Source organism: Papaver somniferum, chromosome 1, assembly GCF_003573695.1.
Source record: "Papaver somniferum cultivar HN1 chromosome 1, ASM357369v1, whole genome shotgun sequence".
Taxonomy (NCBI): domain Eukaryota; kingdom Viridiplantae; phylum Streptophyta; class Magnoliopsida; order Ranunculales; family Papaveraceae; genus Papaver; species Papaver somniferum.
The window spans coordinates 130,730,768-130,744,574 of NC_039358.1; the positions used below are offsets into that span (position 1 = coordinate 130,730,768).

The 13,807-nt window shown below is 38.7% G+C and overlaps 1 protein-coding gene across 5 annotated transcripts; it reads right to left on the reverse strand.

Annotated features, from left to right (window-relative positions):
- Positions 1-9,188: 9,188 nt before the first annotated feature.
- On the reverse strand, positions 9,189-12,968 carry LOC113300649. Of its 5 annotated transcripts, none has more exons than XM_026549853.1 (4): positions 12,567-12,968; positions 11,229-11,373; positions 10,201-11,119; positions 9,189-9,953 (listed from the first exon to the last, which is right to left on the reverse strand). In XM_026549853.1, the coding sequence occupies exons 2-4, from the start codon at positions 11,260-11,262 to the stop codon at positions 9,467-9,469; spliced, it is 1,440 nt and encodes a 479-aa protein (XP_026405638.1). In that variant the 5' UTR covers positions 11,263-11,373; positions 12,567-12,968; the 3' UTR covers positions 9,189-9,466. The 5 variants fall into 5 exon arrangements, with proteins under 5 accessions (XP_026405638.1, XP_026405643.1, XP_026405640.1 ...); XM_026549858.1 differs by having other exon boundaries at positions 10,201-11,162; positions 11,244-11,382; XM_026549855.1 differs by having other exon boundaries at positions 11,229-11,382.
- Between the last annotated feature and the right edge of the window lie 839 nt (positions 12,969-13,807).

Sequence of the window (13,807 nt, forward strand, 5' to 3'; positions counted from 1 at the left end):
TTCCCTTTCTCTTCAGACGCCATACCACCACCATTTCCACCACCTGCTCCGCCACCAACTCTCTGTCACCACCTCAACCATCATCATAACCACCACGTCCATCAAAGGAACCTAATCCCATCATTTTCCCTTCTCCTTAGCCACCTATTTTCTCAATTTCTGCACGTTTTCTATCAGAAACCCTAGCGTGTAAAATTGGAAAATTAGGTCGAAATTGAGAAGCAATTGAAGCGTGGGGAGTATCAGGAGAAGAATTGGAAGCATGGGTGAGAGTTATCATTCGTTTTCAGAGAGTTGGTAAGGAGTAATTTTAAAACCCTAATTTACTGTTTATTTGGGGATTTTTGGGAATTGGGTGTATGAACCCTAATTATGTAAATTGGGTATAAATAGGACTTGTGGGTGTTGTTGTAGAGCCATCCCTGGACTAGCCAGAGCACCACCAAGAGGCCTGGAATAGCCAGGACCTCAACTGTTAATTTTGTTTTCAATATCAGTTCATTTTAAATTTCAGTTATTCAATTCATCATGTTCTAGTTTAATTGCTAAGGGGAGATGAAATCATGATGCTTCTGCTAATTCAATCCAAGCTAGATATTGTGCTTGTTGTGCTGAAATGTTTAGGATAGTCTTAATCAAAGAACATCCTTTAGGTTGTTAAAACACCTAAGTGGATTCTCTGCGGGTAGTTGCAGTGTGAGAGCCCCAACTATCACAAGGTTTAGAATTATCTTAGTGCCTTTAGCCTCCTTTCTAACCCAACCCTTTGATGAGCAGCAGGCATAGAACCTCCACTGCCATCTAGTTAGTCAGAAAGCCTAGAAGCTGACTGATAACTAACAAGGGACAAGAGCAGTATTGAACCGAGATTGCCTTAGCATAGGTAAAATGGTGGATTTGAAGCCTTAGTACCCTGCCACTGTTACCTTTACTTTCTGTCACTATTTCAGTCACATACCAAAACAACTCAGTTGTGTTTCAACACAACACAAAATTCATTCCCACTGTCACTAGAAAAGTAGAAACAACATTTGCACCCTCCAAGTCCCTGAGGACTTTCCCTTTCTTCCCATCACTAGCTACATTCGACCCTGTATACTTGCAGGTGTAGTTGTAGGCTTTCTTAAAAACCTACCAAGTTTTTGGCGCCGCTGCCGGGGACTCGGTAGCGGCGCTGTGTTGTCTCTTTGTTTTTCTTGCATTCTTGCTTGCTGTCCATAACCATCATTCCCTTCTTGCACTGTCATCTTGCATATATTGCATTGTTAGCTAGTGCATCTTCTTGCATATACTGCATATTCATAGCATCATTGCATCTTGCATTCTTGGTGTAACTTAGTGTAAGCCTGTAGCTTTAACTGCATTATCATTAATTGTTGTTAGTTTGCTAGTTTATTGTACTTCATCTTAGCTTAGTTTGCATTACTGTTACCTAACTGTCATAAGCATTATTGTCATCCTCTTGTTCATTGCTCTCACTGCATAACTTGCATACTTTTCATCACTGCATCACTGCATCTTGTCCTGTTCTCCATTTCTTTTCTTGCTTACAGCAGCATCTCAGTTACAACTCAGATTGTATCATAGTGTAACGTAGCTGCACTGCACCTGAATCTTGTTCTTCATGGCTATGCAATAGTCACTTTGCACCAGTTCAAATTGGTTCCTAAGAACTGCAATCTCTGCAATTTCTATGTTCATTCCCATTGTTGTGCACTGAACCATTGTTTCTGTGCTATGTTGGCTATCTCTGTTGTGCCAATTTTGAGTTGTTGCAAGAACTAATTAACTCTATCTGTTGCAGGTACCTGAGGAGCTGTTAATGGACTTGAGAAGCTGTTGCTAGCAGCACTGAGAACCAAAGACTGCAGCTGTTGAAGTTGCTACACAGTCAGTTCTGTGGGCTTGAGTTAAACAAAACACTGCTGGTGCCAGAACTGTTGCCTGAAGCCTGCTGGGCCTGTTGCTGAAGCCTGAACCTGCCTTGCTGAGCTGCTGATCTGTTGAGCTGGGCTGGGCTGGGCTGGTGCTGTTGGAGTAGAAGTTGTGACCCAACTGGGCCTCTGTTAAGGAGTTGAAGAAGGCTGATCCAAAGCCTAACTGGGCTTTTGCAACCAAACTGAACAGCTGGGCTGTGCTTCAAAGGTAAGCCTAAACCCATTAAGAGAACCCAACCTGTGGGCTTCCATTTTTAATTTGTGGGCTTGTAATAATTTTTTCCATTTTTTTTGTTGGGCTTGTAATTTAAGTTAACTTTTGGGTTTGTATTTGAGCTTAACTGTGGGATTGTCCCTATCAAAATTTTGGGTTTCAAAAACCCAACAAACAACCTAAACAAGGTTAACTGAACCTACCAACTCAGCTGGGCTTCGTTAGTTTCTGGGCTTGCTGAAGTCGTTAGTGGGCCGTGTACCCAAACTCTAGGCCGAAAGTTGGGCTCTGTTTCACAACAGTTCCCAAAACCCATTGCCTCACCAAAGCACAACCAAAACAGTGGGCTTATCCCAATAAGAACCAAATTTTTAATCCCATCAAAAACCAAATGTTTTTCATTCCCATCAAAACCAAATTTTTCCCAAAAATCCAAACCCATTAAAACCAAATAGTGGGCTTTGTGTCTTTTCAATATGGGCCAACCTCGTGCTCTCCATGAATACATGTATCCGACAATAAAAATTCCATTATCATGTATTGTATTACCTCAAACCAATAACCCTTTTAAAATAAATGCAAGCATGATACAAATACTTCCTATATTTCGGGGGTTCGATTCTGAGAACCCCTATACTCATGTAAGAGAGTTTGAACAAATTTGTCAGACTATGCAACCTGATCATATGTCCGAAGACTCTCTGAAATTGCGTTTGTTTACTTTTTCTTTAAAGGAAAAGGCCAAAACATGGTTTTACGGTTTGAGACCACAATCAATCAACACTTGGGACCAACTCACAGATCTATTTTTCAAAAAATTCTTTCCACATCATAGGACCATCGCTATTCGTCAAAGTATCAATTGTTTTGTCCAATTGGATGAGGAAACTGTTTTTGACTATTTTGAACGTTTTAATGATTTGTTGAGCGAATGTCCACACCATGGATTTGAGAAGTGGAGACTTGTCGCTATCCTCTATGAGGGACTAGACTTTAAATCTCGAGCCATGGTTGAGTGTATGTGTAATGGTGAATTTCTTGATAAAACTGTGGATGATGCATGGAAATTTTTAGCTGAGATTGCAGAGAAAACCCGTCAATGGGAATCCATTAGGGAAACTGAGACACTGTCACATGATATAGGTGATAATGAATTGAACTTTGAAAATAGCATGTTTAGTCCTTCCCATGTGTATGATATTGAATATGAACCTAATCTAGAGGAACATGAGTTGACTAATGACACCACAACTGCTAATAGGGACAAGTATGCATATTACTATGATGATGATGATGATAATGTTATGTTAGAAGAACATGTCTATGCTAAAAATGTTGTGGAACCTTTGGTTTCAAATACATTAAGCTTTTCTGCCCCGACCTTCATGAATGATATTTTTTCTAGTATTCCATATGCATGTGATGTTGATACTGATTTAGATATTGTGCAATTATCCTGTGAAGAGCATGACTTAGGTAAATCTTCTGTTGACACTAATGATCCTATGCATGAAAACATAGTTGATGTGTCTGATTCCATACTTGAGCCACAATATATTGCTTCTGTTGATGATAATTTGAATATATCGGATAACCACGATTCTGAATTAGGACTTGTGCAAATTTTTTGTGATGATGAGAATGCTACACATCTTGAGTGTGACTTAGATAATGCTGATGTGACTGATAATATTGATACTCTTGATCTCATGCATGTGAGACACTTGGATGTCACTTTCTTGCCTAAGTCACAATCTGATAGCCTTGCATCATACCTAGATTTGGTTTGTAACAATATTTCCAAACCAATTTTCATGAGAATACCTAATCTAGGCCTGGAACTGTGTGCCTCTCAAGTCCTCTTGGACTATTTTGCATCTAAATACAATACTTTCGAGGAGCCACAGTTAGGATATGCATGTTTTCCCGTCCCTAGCAAAGTTCACTTTGAGTTAGACCTTGTACATGATGAACCCCCAAAACTGCGAGATTTTGTTTCCAAAATTTTATCCGTTGAAAAATCCAGGTTTGGGGGTATCTCATTTTGTTTCACAGCTTCACTTGCATGCCTATCATATTATTATTGTGTGAAGCTGTTGAAATGTCTACACTTCGTCTTTTGGGTTGATCCTCAACTCTTTAGATTGTTAGTGTATGGTGAATTTTTTGTATATAATCCAGTAGATAAAAATTTTAAAAATCCTTTTGTTCCTTTTGTATATATTTTGCTAATCCAATATGATCTCGGCTGACATATGTTGGATTCTTGCCTTGAATAACGGAGTTCTAATCTTGCTTTCGCCGAAATCGGGTATTCTCTTTCCTTTTTCTCTACTCAACATGATCCTCTTCATATGTTGTATTATAATTTTGTTCATATTTTGAAACATTGAGGACAATGTTTAGTTTAGGTTTGGGGGTATAGAGTAGATATCCCGATAATTTGCTATATTGAAAAAATTGAACTCTTCCTTTTTGAAAAAAATGAAAAAATCAAAATAAAAAATAAAAAATTGAAAAAAAACATAAAAATGGAGCTCATTTACCTTGAAATGTTGACTCTTGTGCAAATATGTAATTATTAGGAGTCTTAGTCTAGATATTTAGGCACCCTGATTCTAGCACAATTCACATAGTGATAAGAAACTTGCACGCGCACGATCTATCAATACATGTATAGCCTCATCCTTGAGGTGTTCTATCGGAAGTTTTAGTTGCCAATCACTTTAGAATACTGAACGAAACTTGACTAGCTTGTTCTTTGGTTGGTTGGGATAGAAGGTGGAGGTTACATTAAGAAAGACAACCATCGAATTTAACTGGGTGCATCAAAAAGGGCTACCTCTTGCAAAGTGTCATGTAATTTTTTGTTTTTTTTTTGTTATGTATCAAAAGCGTTAGCATGTTTTTTTTTAAAAAAAAAAAAAAAAGAGAAAAAAAAAAAAACGATGTATATATTCAGAAAAATATCAAAAAAAAAAAAAAAAATCAAGTATTTTCAATTCCATCCTCTCTTGTTCCAAAAATAAAAGAGAGTAGTCAATGTAAATAAGAGTCATGTAAAGAGTCATTTTGTTGTTTCATTGTAATAAGCAAGGAGGGTGTATGCCATTGATGTACAACGCGAGTAATTGTGAAATACCTCCAACTCATTCACAATTCTCGTAAAGTCCGGACAGCTAGCTAGATTTCGACCTTGGTTCTTAGCCTGAGAAACTATCTCTTGGTGATTAGTAGTCATAACATCCGATCTTTCTTTACACATGTGTAGATACACTCTACACTCTTATCACATGTCTTTATTTGTTATCAGTGCTAGGATTGTGCCTTTGATAGCTAGATTGACATCTCCATTTTGCTGTGAGCTTAAACTGTCTTGCACATGTCACATTTCATGGAATCTGAGCTTATATTTTGACCTAGAACTTTGTAGGTACGTTCTAAGCAAACCTTCACGAGACTTCACTCGTCCACTAGGGACACTTAGTGGTTTAAAAGGCTTAGTGCATACGCTAAATGCATTCGAGAGACCAGCGACAGTGGTATAGGTAGGATTTCCTTAGTTTTGTTTTACTTGAGGACAAGTAAAATTCAGGTTTGGGGGTATTTGATGAGTGCTAAAAAGTGCATATTTCTATATATTTTTCTTGGCATTTAACTCATCTTTTGTGCATTAATTCTACATTTTATCCCATATTCTGTATTTTCTTTGTTTTCAAGAATAAATATTTTTATTAATTAATTTTGCATTTTTAGGTAATAAATAAAGTTTGGATGAATAGCGGAGCGGAAAAGAGCAGAAAAGCGGTGAAAAGCCGGGAGGAATTACACAAGGAAGTCGCGAAGAATGTTGTGCACAAGACCAAAAGGCTAGAAGTGGGCTTGAAGAGGAAGAATTGTTCTTAAAGAAGATATGGGCTTGGCATACCCAAGGCCCAAAACCCTCACCCAAATCCAATTCCTATATCCATACCCGTTTCCCTTTCTAGCCGTCAGATTGGATCATCTCAGCATCCTACGGTCGCTTCATCGTCGTGCATCGAAGTCTGAAGCTCCTGTCAAACACTACAGCACCTAACTCCATCTTGAGACGTCAGTTTCGTTGTATCGGGCATCCAACGGTCGCTTCCCGCTTCCTTCCATCTCGCCGTTAGATCGATCCATCATCTTCGCATCCAACGTCTCATCCTCGCTGTTCATCAACAATTGCTAAACCCACTCAACACCCTAGCATCTAGGTTTATAACCCAAAACCAAACAAACCCAATCCATTTTCCATCGAGCCATCTCCTTCTTTCCCTTTCTCTTCAGACGCCATACCACCACCATTTCCACCACCTGATCCGCCACCAACTCTCTGTCACCACCTCAACCATCATCATAACCACCACGTCCATCAAAGGAACCTAATCCCATCATTTTCCCTTCTCCTTAGCCACCTATTTTCTCAATTTCTGCACGTTTTCTATCAGAAACCCTAGCGTGTAAAATTGGAAAATTAGGTCGAAATTGAGAAGCAATTGAAACGTGGGGAGTATCAGGAGAAGAATTGGAAGCATGGGTGAGAGTTATCATTCGTTTTCAGAGAGTTGGTAAGGAGTAATTTTAAAACCCTAATTTACTGTTTATTTGGGGATTTTTGGGAATTGGGTGTATGAACCCTAATTATGTAAATTGGGTATAAATAGGACTTGTGGGTGTTGTTGTAGAGCCATGCCTGGGCTAGCCAGAGCACCACCAAGAGGCCTGGAATAGCCAGGACCTCAACTGTTAATTTTGTTTTCAATATCAGTTCATTTTAAATTTCAGTTGTTCAATTCATCATGTTCTAGTTTAATTGCTAATGGGGAGATGAAATCATGATGCTTCTGCTAATTCAATCCAAGCTATATATTGTGCTTGTTGTGCTGAAATGTTTAGGATAGTCTTAATCAAAGAACATCCTTTAGGTTGTTAAAACACCTAAGTGGCTTCTCTGCGGGTAGTTGCAGTGTGAGAGCCCCAACTATCACAAGGTTTAGAATTATCTTAGTGCCTTTAGCCTCCTTTCTAACCCAACCCTTTGATGAGCAGCAGGCATAGAACCTCCACTGCCATCTAGTTAGTCAGAAAGCCTAGAAGCTGACTGATAACTAACAAGGTACAAGATCAGTATTGAACTGAGATTGCCTTAGCATAGGTAAAATGGTGGATTTGAAGCCTTAGTACCCTGCCACTGTTACCTTTACTTTCTGTCACTATTTCAGTCACATACCAAAACAGCTCAGTTGTGTTTCAACACAACACAAAATTCATTCCCACTGTCACTAGAAAAGTAGAAACAACATTTGCACCCTCCAAGTCCCTGAGGACTTTCCCTTTCTTCCCATCACTAGCTACATTCGACCCTGTATACTTGCAGGTGTAGTTGTAGGCTTTCTTAAAAACCTACCATTGATCAACAGGAAAGACACAATTTGAGATTGTTTATTCTAAAGTACCAAATCATGTACTTGATGTAGTGGTTCTGCCAAAGATTTCAAAGGCTAATGTTCAAGCTGACAAGATGGTAGACAAAGTTGTTCAAATTCATCAAGAAGTAAAAACAAAGCTTGAAGTTTCCAATGCCAAATATAAAGAAACTACATATTAACACAGGAGACTTAAACTTTTTCAAGAGGGAGATTTGGTTATGATTCATCTTCGTAAAGAACGTTTCCTTACAGGTACATACAACAAGATTAAGATGAAGAAATATGGTCCTTTCAGGATTTTGAAAAAGATAAGTGACAATGCTTATATAATTGATCTTCCTTCCGATTGGAATATCTCTAACATTTTCAATGTTCAAGAGATTTTTCCTTTTCATGGAGACGTTTGAGCAACTCGTGGACGAGTTCCTTCAAGAGGGAGGGACTGATGCAGATCTAGTTCTCTAGAATTTTCTCAGCTTGTTTATCAAGTTAAATACTTCCTGTTTTAGTCCTATGTTATTACTGTTTTTAGAGTCTTTCTCTTTTTAGTCTTTTGCTCACGCCTATATATACATGCTTCTTTCGTTTATTGTCTACACACTATTTTTTTTATCAAATTATTGAATACAACTTGGTTTGAGTAATCTTTATCTTTTCTCAGCAAAGCTTATTAACTTTCATATGTTTTATCACCTCTTTCGACTATTCTCATCACCTCTAGACATCTTAAGTTCCAATAAGTCAAATTTAAATCCAACATCAAAAAGGCAAAAACTGAATAAGCAAAATGAAATTAATGCATCACTGATTTTAGTAATCAATGAATGTGGGGGTTTATATAAACATACCTGAAAGAACGTGGAAGAGAATCCGACCAAGAAAGTAGCAGCGGCCCATAGAAAAGCACCAAGAGCAATAACATGAGTACGGTTATGGCGAACAGCGAGATACATTGCTAATGGATAACAAAGAGATTGAACAATTGAACGAAACAGAGTCAATGAACCTAAACCAGTTGGATCAGTGTGTAAAGCTGCTCCAACTTCTTTGTAAACACCTGGTAATAACGATTCGTCTGCTCTTTCCATTATTCCTGCTAGATTTACTAACACTAATGTTAGTGTCTCTGACTTCATTTTAAGATTCTCTCTTTCTCTTCAGGTTTCAGTCTTTAAGAGGTTTAGAGAAAGAAGAAGCAGAGGAGATCCATGAAAAGTGTTCTTGCTTTCTTTTGACTAATACTGACCAGATGAGTTGACTCAGAGAGTCAGACCTGATGAAGTAGAAAGTGATAGTGACAGCCTACAATCTAGGGGATGTTTGGTGTAATAAAAAGTTTGATTCCAGAATCTTTGGGATCTAGATGTGGCACGTGTGACTGTTTTTGATTTTTGAGGTTGCATTCAATTTCTGGGAAGATGGTTACGTACAGAACCTAAAATGCAAAAATCCCAGCACTAGCAGGTGGAATTCTTGGTGTATTACCCAAATACTGGGAGTTGCAGCCTCCGCGCCAGAAAATGAGCCAAAAATTGCAAGGACTATGGCCCTCAGCACCTAAAATCACAACCAAAACCCTGTCTCTGAACAACAATACCAAACATTTCTCTTCTTTACAATTAAAACTAAAAAGTTATATTTGTACACCCCGTTATAAGTACAAAATTTTCTTTCCCAGTAGATTGAACAGCGGGTTCAATCGTTTTTAAGGATATTTCTATATGGAACAACAACTATTTATTGATCCTACTATGTCCTAGACTGCGCAATCTTTTGCTGTCCAAGAGGTCAAACAAATTTCTTCATGTACGTTTTCGCAAATGTGAAGGATACCTGGTTGGGATATTAAACGCAATTGATTCTTATTCACGAGTAAGTAGGGTCTTCTCATCACTCTCATCAGCTGCAAGGCCATCCTCCTCCGCTCCATAATCAAGATCGATCACAGTTTCTTTTTCATAAACCTGAACTTGAGAATAGTCTCCCGCAGTTGGAAGATTTTCCGACTTTAACTGCTCCATTTCTGATTCAATCAACGCGTTCATCTTTGCCCGGTCTCTATCTTTTGGGTAAGTACGATAGAGGAATGTGTAAATGAAGCAACAAAGAGCCATCGGAATTGCTATTGCTGTGTACAGGGCCTTGGCTAGTGATGCAGCATTTTCTCTATCTCTTTCTACCTCAACTGACAGACTTGATCCTTGAGGAATGGGTTTATAACCAAAAGCATGTTGTGACAGAAGTCCGACTACCGGAGGTGCAAAAGATGCTAGCACAGATTCAAAAGATCGATCCAGAGCATAAATGCTCATTCTAGATTTCTCTGGAACTATCTCTGCAAATATTGGACTGGATACGACATAAAATTTCATATCAGCAATTGCACAAGTTTTGAGTACACCTTGCACAGACCAACCAATAGACTTAAGACGTGACTATGAATGGATCCAACAATGACATCTTGGCCATGTCACTATGCTTTGTTTGATACCAACGGCATCATGGCTCATTATTTCAGCCAGAAATTTATCTGTTTATTAACCTACTAAAATTCAAAAGAATCAAACAAATAAGGGAGTCAAATAAAGAGGCTTACTTGTTTGTAGCCGCAGCATTCCAGGTTATGAACAAACCCATGATGAACAAAATTAGGCCGTGTTTGAATGCAGTGTTGGGATCATCAGGAAAACCTAGCAGCAGAATCCATGCAAGTGGGATAGCTGAACCTGAACTTATCTGAGATAAAATAATCCTCCCTGCGTTTGGAAAACGGACAGAGAGCACATCTCCCATCTTTCCTCCGAAAAGTGCCCCAATAGAACTAGCAACTGTAAACATACCCATGAGAAGTGCTGTTTGTTTGTGAGTGAAGCCAATAAGTTCCAACCACATTGGTGCGAACGACAAAGCGGACCATGGAAATGATCCACTAACTCCCTGTGCTACAATAATCTGAAAGGATGAAATTTTCATCACCGATTTCGCTTCTCGAAACAATTCCTTAAACTCTAACAATACCGATTTTGCTAAACTTGAACCATCTGTACTACTTTTATCTACAAACCGAGGGTCTTTGGCAAAGAATCCGACTAAAACTCCAACGATTACACTAATAATTGCAACAAGATGGAACGAAATTCTCCAACCAGCAATGCCCATGAATGACGTGGAAGCTAGAAGAACTGACAGCAGACCACCGAGAATTGTCCCTATATTTTCCGTTAACAATACCGATTTTGCTAAACTTGAACCATCTGTACTACTTTTATCTACAAACCGAGGGTCTTTGGCAAACAATCCGACTAAAACTCCAACAATTACACTAATAATTTCAACAAGATGGAACGAAATTCTCCAACCAGCAATACCCATGAATGACGTGGAAGCTAGAAGAACTGACAGCAGACCACCGAGAATTGTCCCTATATTTCCCGTTACCTGAAGCCATCCAAAAGCTACACCGCGATTATGGTCATCAGTTGACTCGGCAACCAGGGACTGCATAGCTGGTATAACTATAGCAAGTCCAATCCCATTCAAACCACGGGAAACAGCCACCTAAAGTATCAAACATCAAACAGCTTGAATCAAAAGACACTAAAATGCAAAAAGGAATGTGTTTACCTGAGTACACCATACATTTCTTAAGCTTTAGCATGTTTAAGTAGATCGAAATGACAGTTGGTGGTTTATCTATCCACACACTTCTGATAAAATTTGCTAACCCATTCTAGCTGTGAGCAGTCTGCTATTCAAATTTGCTACACCCCTGCAGGTTCTATCGTAAAAATTCACCATCAAAACAGAAATGTTCGCGCAAATGATGAAATTAGACATGTCGCAAGACTCCAAGTACCTTACACTAATCTATAGACGAATACCAACCGAGTTGTTTAACGTTACAGGCCATTGCCCCTAAGCTCCTAGCAGTGACTTTTCTTAAAATGATCAATCGACCCAACCATCATTTGACTGTCTAGCAGTACCCATTGCCACTTTCTGGAGTTTTCTTCAACAACCCCTTAAAATGATCAATCGACCCAACCATACAGTTCTCAAGTGCTAGAATTTTTAAGTGGATCGAAATGACAGTTAGTTTATCTATCTAAGGTAAAATTTGCTTACCCGTTCTAGGTGTGAGAAGTCTGTTGTATGCACATACATACAATTCTATCTCAAAACCTCCCAATTCAAACAGAAATGTCTGCACAGAGGATGAGATTCAGACATGTTCCGGGACTTCAAGTACCTTACACCAAATCTATAGAGGAACACCAACTGAGTGGTTTAACATTACAGGCCTATCCCCTAGGCTCCTAGCAGTGGCTGTTCTTATTAGAATGTGTTTACCTATGTAAACCATACAGTTCTCAAGTTTTAGCATTTTTAAGTGGATCAAAATGACAATTAGTTTATCTATCTACTCCCTTTTGGCAAAATTTGCTAACCCATTCTAGCTGTGAGCAGTCTGCCAATGCAGTTCTTCTCAGAAATTCACTACCAAAACAGAAATGTTCCTGCAGATGATGAAATTTAGACATGTTCAAAACTCCGAGAATCTTAAACTAACTAATCAATAAGCCTTGCCCCTAGGGTCCTAGCAGTGGCTGTTCTTAATATAATCAACCCCATGAATACACGATTTTCTCAACAATTTCAACTTTGTGGAGTTTTCCAACTAGAAAATCATAAACCAACAACCCCATTTTACCAAAAAGAAGAAAATCGATTTTGGATCTACAAAATTATAACTTCCAACAAACAAAACTGAAACCCAAATCCAACTGGAGTACGAACACAATAAATAGATCTATAACTATGAAATTAACTAGAATCTGGGGCAATTCAATTTAGGCAAATTTCAATTAAGGAACAATAGATGGATATTTTAGTTCAATCAGTTCGTGTATTGTGGGGGAATTCAAAATTAAACAACAAAAATGAGAGAAGAGTACCACCTACCTCCAAGAAAGTAGAAGAGATGCCAACCAAGAAAGTTGCAGCAGCCCAAAGAAAAGCACCAAGAGCAATAACATGAGCACGATTATGACGAACAGCAAGATAAGTAGCTAATGGATAACACAACGACTGTACAATTGAACGGAAAAGAGTTAATGAACCTAAACCAGTTGGATCAGTATGTAAAGCTGCTCATACTTCTTTATAAACACCCGGTAATAACGATTCATCGGCTCTTTCCATTATCCCTGCTAGATTCACTAACACCAATGTTAATGTTTCTGATTTCATCTTCATCTTCTCTGGTTTCTCAGAGATTTAGAGACGGAAGAAACAGAGGAGAATGATTTCCTTTTTCTTATTCATGTTCTTGGGTTTTCTGTTGGTCTGACCTTTGACTCGGAGACTTCGGTAAAGGAAAAGGAATGTACGGGAACTGTCAGCACAAGTCATAAAAAAGAAAAAAAAAAAATGGCTGATACTACCAATACCCTTTGCCAAGTTCAAATCCATCACCTAGTGACTTTGAAGTACACGGAAACGAATCATATCTTATGGAAGGCTCAGTTCAAGCCTATCCTAAAAGGCTATGATCTCACATGATTTATTGACGGCTCTAAAGAAAAACCAGCAAGAACACTTCCAGAAAGTGAAGAAATCAATCCTGCTTTTACAGCCTATGAATCCCAAGATTCTCTAATAGTTGGATGGTTGAATTCAACTTTGACACCTGAAGTACTCAGCATGGTTGAAAAACTTGAAACTGCAAAAGAGATATGGGATACACTGGAGTCGGAGTTTGCACCAAAAACTTTTGCTCACCAGATGAATCTGAAAAAACAGCTACACAACTTGAACAAAGGTAATAAGACTTTGAAAGCTTATTTGAATGAGGCTAAACGTTTGTTTGACCAACTTGCATCAACTGGATACACTGTGCCTGCAAATGAGATGAAACAATCCATTTGCAATGGATTGAATCAGGCTTATGACCCGATTGTTACTACCTTAAGCACTGCTGAAACGATGGATATTCAGACGTTCACCACTCATCTTCTCACCTTTGAGATGCGGCTTGAACATCAACTCTGTCAGATGCAACAACCTCTTGCAAATATTGTCTCTTCCAGCTCTGCTTCATCAAGCAGGAATGCACCAAGGGGGTTCAACAATCCATCCAGAGGACCGCCTCCACCAAACAACAACAACAATCGTCGACCACAAAATCCGCAGAGGAACAATGC